General features: G+C 38.8%; 1 protein-coding gene across 4 annotated transcripts in view; it reads right to left on the bottom strand.

Annotated features, from left to right (window-relative positions):
* Positions 1–14,731, bottom strand: part of SORCS2 (sortilin related VPS10 domain containing receptor 2) — a 579,012-nt gene that overhangs the window by 68,815 nt on the left and 495,466 nt on the right. For all 4 annotated transcript variants that reach the window (XM_040593442.1, XM_040593423.1, XM_040593433.1 and 1 more), the window contains exons 10-12: positions 13,525–13,671; positions 12,047–12,149; positions 776–852 (exon numbers count right to left, since the gene is read on the bottom strand). In XM_040593442.1, coding sequence (XP_040449376.1) covers positions 776–852; positions 12,047–12,149; positions 13,525–13,671 — 327 coding nt within the window. The remainder of the gene's footprint in view (positions 1–775; positions 853–12,046; positions 12,150–13,524; positions 13,672–14,731) is intronic.

Here is a 14,731-nt window from a genome sequence, read left to right on the forward strand (position 1 = left end):
TTCCTCCCCCCTGCCCAGCTGAGGAGGGCACTGACACAGCCGCTCTGGTGGGCACCTGGTGCCCAGCCACGGTCAACCCGCCACACTGAGACAGAGCAATTTAGGAAAAAATACATAGAAAAAGTGCAATGCTTGAATTGACACCAGCATTAGAAGCAAAAGACATCCAGAACTCAAATGCAATTACAGCCACTGCATGATTGTTCTTTCTTTTTAATACTCTTTTATTTTTAGTCCCATAATTGATTAAATCATACTGAAAGACATTCTAAGGTTTATGGGATTTTTAAAAATCTCTTTTTCCTTCTAAAGTTTCAATGAAGAACAAAATTTAAGCTTAACTGCCAGTTTTCATACTATGAAGCAGAAGAATTGCTGCTGTTCTACATTAACCACATCTTTTAGCTTGGAATATTTGTACTGCAAGATCCAGCCCAAGTCCACTTCATCATTGGCATAGGAAGATTACTTAAATTATTGAATTATTAAATTATTAAAAACCTCAATAGACTCTATGTTTTTTTACACAAGATACTTACAAGATCTTTAGAGAGACCAAAATATTTGAGTTTCAGCAGAACCTGACAGCCTGACCAATTTGAGTCTTTGCAAATCACCTTCTTAATCTTTCACAGTTTCCAAGTGAAATGGGGATAATAATAGCCATCTTCCTCAAAGGAATGGGTATATAAAGATCAGTAAAGCATTATAAAATTAATGACTTTTGGTACATTAAAATTATTTCCAGGTGTCTTTGCTGTTTCCTGTTTCCTACCTGACGCCATGTGTTCCCACAATCAGACGTTATGTACATCTCTTCTTTGTACTCGACCAGCTGGGACCCCAGGTTACCTGTCACAAAACAGGAGGAAACAAAGGTTGCATCCACATGAGCCAGAGAGATTGGATCTAGTTCTGATGCCAGTCAGAGTAAGAAGTTTCCAGGTCAGAGCAAGAACTAAACACAGATGATTAGCAGGCTTACTTCCTTTCTGGTAGCACCAGATAAATCCTTTTGAAAACATGTAAGTGCACTTTTAACTTCTTCCTTTACATTGCTAGCTATCCATAGGTGGGAGCAATAAAGGCTTAAATCTAATATTGAAACACAGAGGCCAAACCAACATTTTAGTTTTGTTGCTGCATGCTGAAATATTATTATAAAAGCACATATATTTAAGATACAAGTCTGAAACACTCATAAACTCAGAAGCCATACCTCAACCTTAATCACATTCTGTAAAATTATTCACCTTGAATTTTTAAAATCAGGAATCTTTGATCTTTAAGACTTTATGTAGTGGTAGCAAAATCTAGCATCTGGATAAATACATAACACCTAAAAGAGGGCCCGGGGGTTTGAAAAAGTGTGTAAATACAAAAGAATCTAAAGCAGAATCACTTGATTTACCTAAATATTGAACAGGAAAATACTGAATATTTTGACAAAAAATGCTGAGGAGTAGCAGCTAGCATTCAGATTGCTGCAAAGCAAACAGAAGTGTTAAAACAAACTTGTGGAAGATGACCTTAGCAGATGCAATCCCAAATACTGAGATCTCCATCATTTAACATGCAGTATTTAAAATAGCAAACTATTAAATTATCAGGCAGTTTACAGCATTCTAGGGGAGAAGCAATCATAGCACAATATTCCTTCTAAATTATATCCTCCAGGGGATTTTGACATAAATCTATGGTTTGCATGTTTTTACAATAGAAATGAGAGAAAAGTTATCAGATCCTCTTAAGTAGAAGAGATGAGGAAAGAATACACTTGAGATTAGGATAGCAGTATGAAATTTCATTTGTATGTTATAGAAATAGTTGTTTTTAACCACCAAAACAGATCTGTTTATGCAGGGCGTGCTCACTAGTGCTGAAAGGTTCCTGAGAGGAGTGATAGTGTTTGCTGCCCAAAATACACACTTTATTTGGACCATCAAGATTGCATGTGCTCCGCTGTTTAATGGTATAACTCTACATTATTTGACTCTAAGTGCAGCATAGACAGTATTAGGATATTTATGTTGACTTTATTTATATATTATATATTTATTTATATCATATCATATATATCATATATAATATACGATAATATATATTTACATGATATATATTTATATAATATATATGATGATATTTATGGTGCATTTATAGGAGTCAGTGCCTGTCTTTCAACTGCATGTAACATTTCAGAAGATGCCACTGCCCCTTCTTTTAATCTTTTCATCTTTCCGACCCACATCATGCTTTCTCATTTACCAAACAATTCAGCACAGATCTATTTGGCCATGTCATTTTGAAAACAAGACCTTATTTCTATAGGCAATGAGAAGATTTGATAAGGTCAGTACAGTATGGATGAAGGTGGTGTGGACTGAACACCAACTTAGGAGCCAGCTTGTATGGATGAAGCAGATGCAAGACCTGCAAGATTAACAACGTGCCAAAACCAGCTTAGACTCAAAGTGCAGGAATGACCCTCATGACTACTATTGGATATGATAGCATTTGTGCCAAGAAAGAAGGAAAGAGAAACAGATAACTGTGAACAGCTCCTATTATTTCCCTGCAAAAACCTTAATCTTCAAAAAACATCCTACCCTTAAGTCAGCACTGAGGTTGCAGGGTGCTTGCCTGCCAGACGTGTGGTCTCACCTTCCCACCACTCTGCCTGCTGCCTTGGTCCATGTAGCCAGCATAGCAAAAGGGCTACCGTAGGGCTTCAGGAATGGTTTATCATTCTTACATAAGGCTCTCTAGCTTTAAGAAACAAAGGGTCTAGTGATACCAGCAACCAAAATGAAATCTCCATGACAGAAAGTTACAACCACACCATCAGCATTAAGAACAAAGGACCATAGGCCTAATAAAAGGTTCAATTTTTTTAGAACAGATTCAAGTTTTGGTTTTATTGTGTCCCATAGTCCTTGGAAAATTACATCTTTTGGTTACAACCATGTTGCATTCATTTAGGCAGGTCTTCCAGTATAAAAGACAAAACTCCAACAATTAAACATGATTAAGTTGTGAATATTATCTAATGAGACAGTTCCATAATGAAAGCTTCACACCTTAAGTTGTGTGTACACATTTTTTGTACAACATTCAGTTGTATTTTCTCCCCAAACATAGGTTTGTTTATATCTAATTTGGTTCATGGCCATTTTGAACTTAATAACACTTTGAATCCTAAAAACCTATGTGATCAAAGATCAGGAAAAATAATCTTATTTTCCCGTTTCTCACAGATCTCGTCAGGAAATAGGACCACATCCCATCTGCTTTGTGTAGCAAAGATTAATCTGGTTACTAGGAGATATGAACAAGAAATAAAGGAAGGGAAGGGAGATTTGATTTACGTTTTATACAAAAGAAATTCCTTTTGCTATTTTACCTTCCTCTGTTTAGTTTTCACTGGTGTATGTCTCTGTGAATGGGTATATTCTTGTGCTTCTGCAATTTACTTACAGAACTATTTCTTTGGAATAGCTGAGGATAGAAATATTTATTTGCTTGCTAGAATCTAAAGTATTGCTGTCAGTCTACACCCTTCTTTGCACAGACACCCTTAATGAATGCATTGTTAGTTTTGCTCCTGGAAAAATCCTGTTTATTCCACCTCTCTTCACCATTTACTGAAATCTACTTGCATAAGTAGGTCTTTATTTTGCGAATTACTATGGATCTGCACTTTAAAAAGTATAGTGGTAAATTGCCTTAGCTAATGGAGAAGTAGCCTTTAAACTAAACAGCAACAACTTGTGCTTCATTAGAAACCCTTTTATATCCAGCTGATACAGTAATGACCGAAAGATATTAGCAGCAGCTCTGTAATTGCAGTTCTGTAACAAGGCAGACATGACTTCTCCTATTTTTGGTTTTACCTTTATTGCTTTTTCTTGGTAAGTGAGCAAAAGGAATTGGTGGACTCAGTTATAATTACAGAGAAATGCCATTCTGTCAAAACCCACAACTGACGACAAACTTGGCATAGAGGCTGGTGTACTGCTTTGGGAAAAAGGACTTCATTGCTTTTTGAAATTTGAAAGTAATACACCCCAAGCCAAGGGTGAAACCCCAGAATTGGCACATGCAGGAGCTTCTGATTGCTGACATAATGTTCTTGCCCATTAATGGAGGTTGTAATTTCCACTACTTCCAGATATTTTTTGGATATTAAATGATATTACATAATTTTTCAAACTTTATAAAGTCAAGTCTTCAAGCACATAAGAGAACCCTTTCTGTAAGGAAAGATAAAACTTCTCAATTTAGTTGCAGTTTGCTATGTAGGTACCGCAGACAACGTCTTGCTATAAAACAGTGTCAGTGGATTCAGAAAGAAAAAGCAGGTGAGGCAACAAGCAGGAAACCTGCATCACCAACGGAGACAGGGAGGATCTGGCAAAGCACAGTGGGTTATTTGCAGTGGGAAGCAGCCACACAGCCAAATCTTGGAGGTGACAGGCAGAAGGAAATTTCCACAGGAACACATAGGGGTATTTAAAGAATTTGTTAAACCAAGGATATCTTTGAAAGCTGTTAGTCTGGAAAAGTAGGACCAGAATAAGTCTGTGAAGATTTTAGCAGACTCACCACAAATTTATTTGTAAAACTTTCTATCTGAGATGTGTCACATAAGAGTTATGGGGTTTGCCTATTTAAAGAGTTACATTGTTTTAACTTTTTTTTTTTTTTGTGTGTGTGTGTTTTATGTTCTAATAAATATTAAATTCAAAGATTAGGCACAATCTGTCCTTTCTAAGATTTAAAATACAGTGCCTAATTTTAGGCTCTAGCTACCTTGCAGTGTGTCACGTGACTGAATTAAGCCAACTAACTAAACAAAGCACATGTAATAGTAGCTTGTAAACCCCTTTACAACAGCCCCAATTCACATCAAATGAAATGCTAAAAATCCGAACATTAATAACATTATAAACAAACAACTGCAAAGTCAGAGGAGCACTCAGAGTAGAGCTGAGGCACCCTGAAAGTTTCCGTGCCGTATCTGAAGAGAATTATGAACCATATTTGTGGTGAGCATGGCAGCCAATAACACATGTGCACAACTAACAACACGATCAAGTGATACAGAAGGTGAGAAATGGCCAAATTATGCTGGAAGCCAACACTTTCAGCATGTAAATACCATTCCCACTACATCCTGAAGTGTTTGGGCTGTACTGCACACCCACAAACATCAGTGTGTTGTTATCCTGGTGAATCACACCAAAATCTGCGCTCCTTATTACACCTGTAAATATCTGCAGGAACTCCTAACGCATGCCACTACAACATGGAACTTTTCCCATCATTTTAGTGGGTCTGTGCTACGTCTCGAAATCCACTTGTGGTAACAAGTAAAGGTAATTAATACACTGAAGGCAATTCAGTTCATACTGAAAAAGTTACTGCACCTGGAATGGGTAATCAGCTGCAGGCTTGTGTTGTTTTTTTCTAGGGTAGAGCTAATTTTCTAATAATAGCTGGTACGGGTCTATGTTTTGGATTTGCACTGTAAACAGTGTTGGTAACACAGGGTTGTTTTAGTTAACGCTAAGCAGTGCTCACACAGAGTCAGGGCCTTTTCTGCCTCACCCCACCTCACCAGCAAGTGGGCTGGGGGCACAGGGAGGTGGGGGGTGGACACAGCTAGGACAGCTGGCCCCATCTGACACAAAGGATATCCCGTACCATGGTACATCATGCTCTGTAATAAAATGGGGGGCGAGGAAGCTGTCAGGGGGCCACTTTGGGGGGACTGGCTGGGCATCAATCAGTTATCAGTGAGCAATTGTTTTCATTTGCACTACTTGTCTTTCTTGTGTTTTATTTCTCTGTTATTTTCCTTTTCATTTTAAAAAATTATTTTCCCCAAGGATTAAGCTGTTCTTATCTCAGCCCACAAGTTTTCCCACTTTTACCCTTCCAATTCTCTTCCCCAAATTTCTGCTGGGGCATAGAAGCAGGGGGTGAGGTGGGGTGGTGAGTGGCTGTGTGGTGCTTAGTTGATGGCTAGGGTTAAACCACAATAAGGCTATATTAGCCAGAGCTAATACATAGTATTGAAATGGTAGAATGTTAACAAGACTTTTTGATTTAAATGGCCTGAAAACTCCTCTGACACATGACACAGAATGTTTTGCCATCTAGTTTCAAGAAGTTTTTTCTGTAATACAGAAGCTTCTCAAGTTTGTCTTACATTATTCTATGTTCTTTTTGTAGCTAAATGACAGTAACAGGAAAGAAGACCCTTCAGTTACTGCGAGTGTTTGCTTTAGCTTTGCTTTCTACATTTGTCATCCAATTTTAAATATATTGTTGTTAAAGGTTCATACTTCAATCCTAATAAAGGGATGGCATTATTGCAAATATAAATGCATACATTAAATGAGGGAAGGCCAGACACTGTCTTGCAGCCAAGGCCAGTTGGCATGACCCAGCCATGTTCACACCACAGAGTGCTCAGCCCCAGCTCTCCCCAGGTCGTGCTGCCTTGGCCAGAAGATGTATTTTTGTAAGGTTCCTCCCACTCCCCAAATTACCTGAAGTAACATGAGGGTTACAGGTCATGAAAATGGTGGGTTTACATGGTGAAACTCAGGATGTGTATGGTATGCCTCACATCACGATGGATGTATATGAGGGTAGAAGGCCAAGGTACGATAGTTTTGTTGAGCTATGTAGGTTAGGAGAGGTAAACCTGGCGCTGTCTTGACCATAGCACTTAACAGAAACAGTCTCATGTGCGTACCTTCTCCCAAAACATGGCCTGGGGGACCATATACACCTGAATTGTTCTTAAACACTTCCCCAAACGCTTTTGTCACCAGCAGGATACCACTCTAGATGGATTCTTGGCCTGAATAAGTATGACTCCGCAGTTGTTACATGCTGACATTTTGTTTCTTCAATTTATGAAACAAAAGGAAACATTTTGGCCTACGTTTTGGTTCTTTTCATTAAGAACAGTAATTTTTCATTTCTGTTGCTTGCATTCTAATAAAATTTTCAAACTGTGCTTTTGGATACAGGAAATCCTCTTGCTTTTTTACTTATCCTGAGTAAAAGCTAATTTTAAAATAAGTGGGTAAAATCACACATTCCATCCATGCAGGGGTGGCAGTCCTAAAATCTAGATTAGAGGGGTACTAACTACTGTTCAACATAGCTTCCCAAGCTATTTGTAAATTTCCAAATTCCAGTTTAACAGTTGGTAGCACAAGGATGTGAAAGCACACAATGTATTTTAGTGATGACTGGAGGTCAGCCAAACTCTCTGAAAAGGTTGTATAGCTGTGAAAAACACATACTGATCTCAAGAGTAATTAGAAGTTTGTCTTTGCTCAGGCATTTTGGCAGGTTCCTACTGGGTCATACAAATATGGGAGATTACTTTCCTTTAAAATTTACTATTAATGTACATGTTTTAAGTGCTACTTATCACTGCATTTACCCATATTTTTATACGTGATTTTAGACTGCTTACTGCAAGAAGAAATAATCCCCATATGCAACACTTTGATAATTCTCCTAATATGGAAAATCTTTTCCAGACACTTAAATTTAGCATACAGGCAGACACCTACTCCAACGAGAGATGTGCCTTGCCTAGATTACAGGTAATACAGTTGTAACATCCCTTCAGTCAATGCACAATAAGCTAAAATCTCATGGCTAGTGAACTTGTAGTCACAAACATTCAGCCAATTTGAGTTTAAATGTTCCAGATAAGACCTTTTTTGCCTGGCAAGCTAATGATGTGTTCGGCTGAGGGAGTGATTCACACCATCAGAATGGGGGAACATGCTGACATGAGAAAAATCCAGGTGAACTGCCCGATCACTCCAAAACGTACTGAATCATCTTCCCGTTCCCTCATGCTTCTTATAGTGGCATCCTGGTATGCTACTTTGGTGAAAAATGACAGAAAGTTATCACAATGTATTTCAGCCTGATATGACAAAAAGTAAACTGAAGTTTTCTAGCACTTCCTCAATTCAAATGAATGCGCAGAATTTACTGCTTGCTTGATTTGCCATCTGGATTGGAAACTAAGCAGACAATTACTGTAAACTAGCACCTGGAAAATCTATACTTCTCTAAACATTTTTCATAGAAAAGTCCTTTGCAAGTTTATAGTAAAAATTTACACATCAATTGACACACATTTCATAGCCGATGCTGAGAAACAGAAGCTGTTGCCAAGATTAAAATGCACGAATATCAAATGTAAATGCAAAATCCTATTACATTTTTTAAAGGGAGCAAAGCAGTTATTTAAAAGAACACTTTAATATGCAGCTATAAAATTCAGTATTTTGTCTGTAAAATTTATATATATACATAAGCTAAAATATGTATTCCTCTGAACTATTTATGCAACTTTAATAAAGCAGAATTTTTATTTGTAAATATGAGTTTAAAAAGATGCAATTTCAACATCGTACTGAATTTTCCCCAAGTGCCCTAGACATTAATGCTGTTCACCATTTTAATATTTTTTAGATTAAAACAATATACAGTGGTCTCTGTGGTCTGATTTTCAAGCAGAGTATCAAAACTATCCTTAAGTCACAGGTCAGGTTTATTTGGTTTGCATGGCAATGTTTTGGTAGTGGGGGGCTACAGGGGTGGCTGCTGTGAGGAGCTGCCAGAAGCTCCCCCCATGCCCGATGGAGCCAACGCCAGCCGGCTCCAGGATGGGCCCACCGCTGGGCAAGGCCGAGCCCATCAGCAACGGTGGTAGCAGCAGGGGGACAAAGTATTTCAGAAGTGGGGAAGAACTCTACACAACAGCAACCGCAGCCAGAGAGAGGAGTGAGAACATGTGAAAGCAGCAGCCCCACAGATAGCTGGGTCAAATCACAGCGCGGCCGGCTGTGCCCTCAGCCCATGGAGCCCGCGGGGAGCAGGGACCCACCGGCCGCCCGGGGAGGGCCCCAGGCCAGGGCAGGGGGTGCCCAAGGAGGCTGCACCCCCGGGGGGGCCTGGGCTGGGGCAGGGGCAGCGTGTGGGGACCCTCCCTCTGGGGGGAAGGGGCGGCAGGGGCAGCTGTGAGGGACTGACCCCAGCCCCATTCCCGGTCCCCCTGCGCTGCTCGGGGGGAGCAGGGAGAGACATCGGGAGTGAGGCTGAGCCCAGGAACACAAGAAGGGTGGGGGAAGGTGGTTAAAGATTAGGTTTTTATTTTCTCATTATCCTACTCTGATTTTGATAGGTAATGAATTAAACTAATTTCCCCAGGTCGGGTCGGTTTTGCCCCTGTCGGTACTGGCTGAGTGACCCCCCTGCCCTTATCTCGACCCACGGGCCTTTCGTTACATTTCCTCCCCCCTGCCCAGCTGAGGAGGGCACTGACACAGCCGCTCTGGTGGGCACCTGGCGCCTAACCAGTCAACCCACCACATTAGTTTTTCCATAACCACAAGTTTCTGTACTGTATAAGCTTCCTATAAAGTAGCCAAATTCCATGTCAAAGGGAATTTTGTTCTTTTTTTAAACTTTTTGATTGACAGCCACACTAGTCTTATTGAGAGGATGAACTTCATGGCTGTTTTCTAATTTCAAGTTCCTATCCACTTGTTAACATCATTTGTTTCTAACCCCATGGTTACACATTCAGGAAAAAAAATCATGTTATTTATTGTCTTTTATTTTTCTCAGCTAATGAGCTTCCTTTTGTAAATATTCTCTACTTTCATCAACTTCCAAGTAGTCCTTCTTAGCATCTGCTCACTAGTCCTGAAAACTGATGAGCAGAACTTTACACATTTTTATTAAGAAGGTCACTGTACAGTATTTTGCCAGAGTATTAGTATTTTCCTCTATCTGTTGGCAATTATTTACCTACTTCACCTTCAGAATACATTTCCCTATTTCACAGCACAAGGCACTGATGGTTCCCAGACACGGTGTGATCAACTGACATTCACAGATCTGTATCATCTTCAGTCATTTCCAGAAGATATGCTCTCCCTAAATCTAACAGTAAAATCCCAATAGTGTGTGATATGGCCCAAATAATCTGATTTCTGTATGTGTTAAGAACCTAGTACTTCTGTTGATTTGCATAAGATTATCCGTTTCAAGGATCAGGCTAGATCAAATTCAAGTTCATTGTATGTAAAGTATTTCTGATAAGAAATGTAAGTTTACAAGACTATCAGGTTCACCAGATAAGTAAGACTGTAACATGTGCACTGAATCCAGATGACCTGAACATCAAATAATACTAATGCAAGTCAAAAATCAAGTTGTTTTTTGGCAAGGTGATGCAGTTGCTCTTTAGGATTTTTAAGACTCCAGAATTAGTCCCTTGGCTCTGTTTGCAACTACATGGCCTTCTACCAGAGAAAGGACATACTGCACTTACTCTTGGGCAAATTTTTCCCACTTCCATACCATCCTTCCCAGCTTTTTAGCCAGCTGCTATGAGCAAGGGTGCATTCCAACCATTCCCACTACAATGTAGGTTGCTCCCAATCAATGCAGATTCATACTAGTTCAGTTCTTAATGATATCTGGATGTCGCTAAAAACACTCCTTTTTCACATTGAGGAAAGCCATTGACATGTTTACCTACCCGCCATGGTAAGACAAGGTCACAGTGATAAAATCCCCCTGCATTCCAGGAAGGTATTAAGGGCAAAATACTCTTCTCTAACATGCCATTCCTAATATTGTCTCAGAACATTGCACTTAAACAACCTCCACAAAATCTAACCAAAAGAAAAGAACCCAATATCTCAATGGATATCGATTTACCACATCAGATTATAATGCAAGGACTAAGAAAAATTAAATAAAACTAATGGACTAATTAACTAAACCTCGGTGCTTAATTTGCTACTACAAGGCATTCAGGTACAATAGATCGAGGCTAAAAATAAGAACCTACATTAGAATAGCGGTACTTTTATGCAAAAAGAAGGTCCATGAGACAGAAGTTATTTTTTGACATATTGGAATTACTAACGTGAATTAAACCCCTATAAAGATGTATCTACAAGGGCACTGTACAAATTTTTAGTTTCATTTGTGTCAATAAAAACATAGCAGCAATTCACCACATAGATCTGCCTCCAGTAAAATACTTTAAACTCTGTTTACACTAGGGGGAATCTGTGGTTATATTGAAGTAATGGCAGCTATTATTCTCTTTAAACACCAAACATGTTCACCATATTATTCTCAGGAAATTTTCAATTTAGTAAGCTGTTTTTAAGAGGTTAGTTTAAACTAAGGCAGAAACTATTATTGATCGAAACCAGTCACACTTTTACAAAAAGAGAAGCAGTACAGGTGTGTTTTTCACCTAAACATATCCATAATATAAGAATAAACTAATTCCATTTAAAAAAGGTTTTAGAACAGTTATTAGAACAGCAATTTTTACACAAACCCCCAGAAAATTAAATAAAATGAATAGATGAATCACAAGGACACAAAATAAAACAGCCATGTGAATATGTTTCTTGATGAGTAGTCAACACTGCAATGGAATTTTTTTCGTTAAATGCCACTTCATAATACCATGGCTCCATTTGTATGTTATAATGGAGAAGTCACATCCAGCATTGTTCCCAACACAGAGACAGATTTGCCTCTTTCACTTTATCTCTCTTTAGGAAGGAAGGAATTAATAAAAATTACAAGACAAATTATCTGTATCTAAGCTTAAAGAACAAAGGCTTGGCCACTGTTTACATCAGTTTATTGGATTTGCTGGGCTATTCATGATGGTGGAAGCCCATCACTCCTCCACACCACACCAACGGGTAAGGAGGTACTACACAGCACAGATAAGCATAGTGTATCCAGGTGACTGTTACAAATCGGTCATAGAAGACAGCTCTGGGACTTCATTTTTTTTTTATTAAATTGTTGGATCAAGAGATCACATAAAGGATTATTCTGCAGGGAAAGTCTTACTTTGCCAATGATTGTAGTATGGTATTGTTATAAACCAGAAGACTAGATATACAAAGAAATGCTGTCACATTTCAGGTCTTAAAACATAATGTCATGCACTCACCTGCCCCCATTATGAGCCCTGGTGCAGTGTCCTTCGTGTGGACTGTTCCTGACACATAGGGATTATCTGCCCAGCGGAGATGAAGGTGAAGGTAGCAATCAGGCTTGTGAGGGAAGAAGACGACAACAGCAGGTTTATAAAGTAACTGGTAACAGTTATGCTCCTACAATAATGAAATCCCAGCCAAAGCAGCTTCAGCAATGCATGTCTTCATAGAGAAAAAGAACGGCTGTTGCCCATGGAGCCAAATTCCTGTCAGAAATATCAACCTTAGCTTTCAAGAACAATCTCTGGTGATATCTGTGTAGTGTGTCACTGTCTCAACAAAAAGATTTCCAAACTCAAAGAAGTCAGGATAAAATTATTGTATAAAACACCTTTCTGACATAATAATTGCTTAAAAATGCTAACAGCAACAGCAACAAGTAAGGCGCGTTTGTTCGTCCCAGGTAATTGGTAAAATGATGATTAGAAAAAACCTGTTTGTATTGAAATTCCTTTTTTAGAAAAAAGTGTTATGAAAAATAGGATAATGACTTTTGGACATCTCTCCTTGCTAAGCAACTTACTGCTTCTTGCTCTTTGTGCAGTGGCACTCAAAGGTCACATTGCTCACAGCAACCTGGCTAGGAGCTTTACCAGGAGCAGGCTGCCAGCACCGCCTGGGAGCTGCTGCCACTGCAGTCTTTCCACTCATCTCAGAGAGTTCTGGATCAGGCCCTGCAGGCTTGGAACACATAGCACAGTCTTGAACTCTTCAAAAGGGAGCGAGCAGCTTCAGCCCTCCGCTTCTGTTACGTAGAGAGGGATCAAGGCTCTGGCAGTGGCAGGACTAAAAGTATTTATTTCACCCAACAACGCAGAGCATGGAGTCCCCAGGAGCAGAGTCAGTGAGAAAAAGACAAGATTTTTGGTACGGCCTCAAAAATAACACAATATTATGCATAGCTGGCACATCTAAACAAACCAAAATAACATTATCTTACAAAAAGAAAGGACTATTTCATGCAGTGTGGTGTTTATTTTCAAGCAACTGTCAATAGTTCCCTTTAACAGGGAACCAAGGCTCATATTGATTTAAGATGAAACACAAATATGAAAGACAGAAACAGAAAAGGTATTGGTAAGCTCTATTTGACTGATGATGTGTCCCTTATATCCAGATACAAATGACTGTTGACATGATTATTCTGAACGGCATTGTGTGGTTGATACACAAGAAAAAATGTCCTCTTTGTGTCAAAGTGATCTAAAATACGAAATGCGGTGCAACAGAGAGTCCTGACTACTCACTCTGCAAGATGACTGGACTAACAGCTTGTGAAACCACAGCTCATGCAGTGCAAGTAGATTTGCCTACTAATCTGGCTGGAAAACTCAGCACAAAGCTCTTGGGCTCTTGGAACTACTGCACATCCAACCATACAAATAAATCTTGTGTACTTCAGAGAAAAGACAGGCTAAAAAGAGCCACTTACAGGTTTGCAGTTTGTCGGTTTACCATTCATATCAATGTCTGGAGGGTTTAGAAAATCCCAGTCACGGCCTTTGTTGTAGGTTATCAGAGTTGTAACTTTCCCATCAATTTTCTGGTTGGCCAAAAAGACTCCTTTTACACCTCTGACCTGAAGCATGCAGGAAAGAGGGTTAATGACCAGCACATACACATTTTTTTCAACAAGGATTATCCCTGATTAGCTGCTCTTTTTCGGCTCTGAACTGTGTACCTAGGGTAGTTCTTCCACTAGGAAAGTGAACAATACACCTTAAAAAAAAAAAAAAAAAAGGCAGAAGGATAAGAGTAAAGTGAGAAAGGGGAAAGGGGAGGACAATTACTAACTGATTTATAATTCTAAGTGCATTTTAAAGGGATATCCAGTTCTCTCAATGTCAGAAGGCTAATCAAATTACATGTAGTTTATACAGCAAAATAAAAAAATTACAGTGGCATAGCCTTAGTGTACACTACTATTAAAATTACAGCTCTTCATTTTTTTTTAAATATGGATGTCTTTAAAGTGTTATTCTGCAAATGATGTAATCAATTTGTAACAGCAACCTGACTTTTATACTGGTCATGTGACCCACATCATACAAATAGTACACAAATAATAACAAAATACAATATAATATCCTTTAAAATAACACTGATTTAGGGAGAACAATTGCCTTTTGTAGGAAATAAATGCAGATAGATAATTGGGGGAAGAAACAGTGAAGGCTGAATCAACCTATCAAGCCTCTGAAATGCTTCCATACTCAGTCTACCTCCATACAATTAGCCTCCCTTCACCTGTTTAACCTCTGGGGAAAAAGGAAAAAAAAATAAATTAGAGACTCTCTCTTCTCTTGGGCAAATTTAGTAATTTTATTTCAAAATAACCTGTGTTAGAGAATTATTACAATTCAGAGTGTCAACATTAACAGGGAAAACTTTTAGAAGCAATATGATTGCAATTGCACCTTATTATGTTTAGTTCTAGTCCTAACTTTCATGTTAGGTGTTATTATTCCACCCAATGGCATGAGATGAATCTGAAGGTCTCTTTAAGAGTGCTCGTGTTTCCCTTGCGATTATTTATGAGGCTTCTTGAATTTTTGAGTCTTGACAATGTATACCAACTCATATACCATTTCCAGCATAGTACAGCTCTCTAATCTGCTAATGTGCTAACATTTAGCAAA

Source organism: Falco naumanni, chromosome 1 (genome assembly GCF_017639655.2).
Source record: "Falco naumanni isolate bFalNau1 chromosome 1, bFalNau1.pat, whole genome shotgun sequence".
Taxonomy (NCBI): domain Eukaryota; kingdom Metazoa; phylum Chordata; class Aves; order Falconiformes; family Falconidae; genus Falco; species Falco naumanni.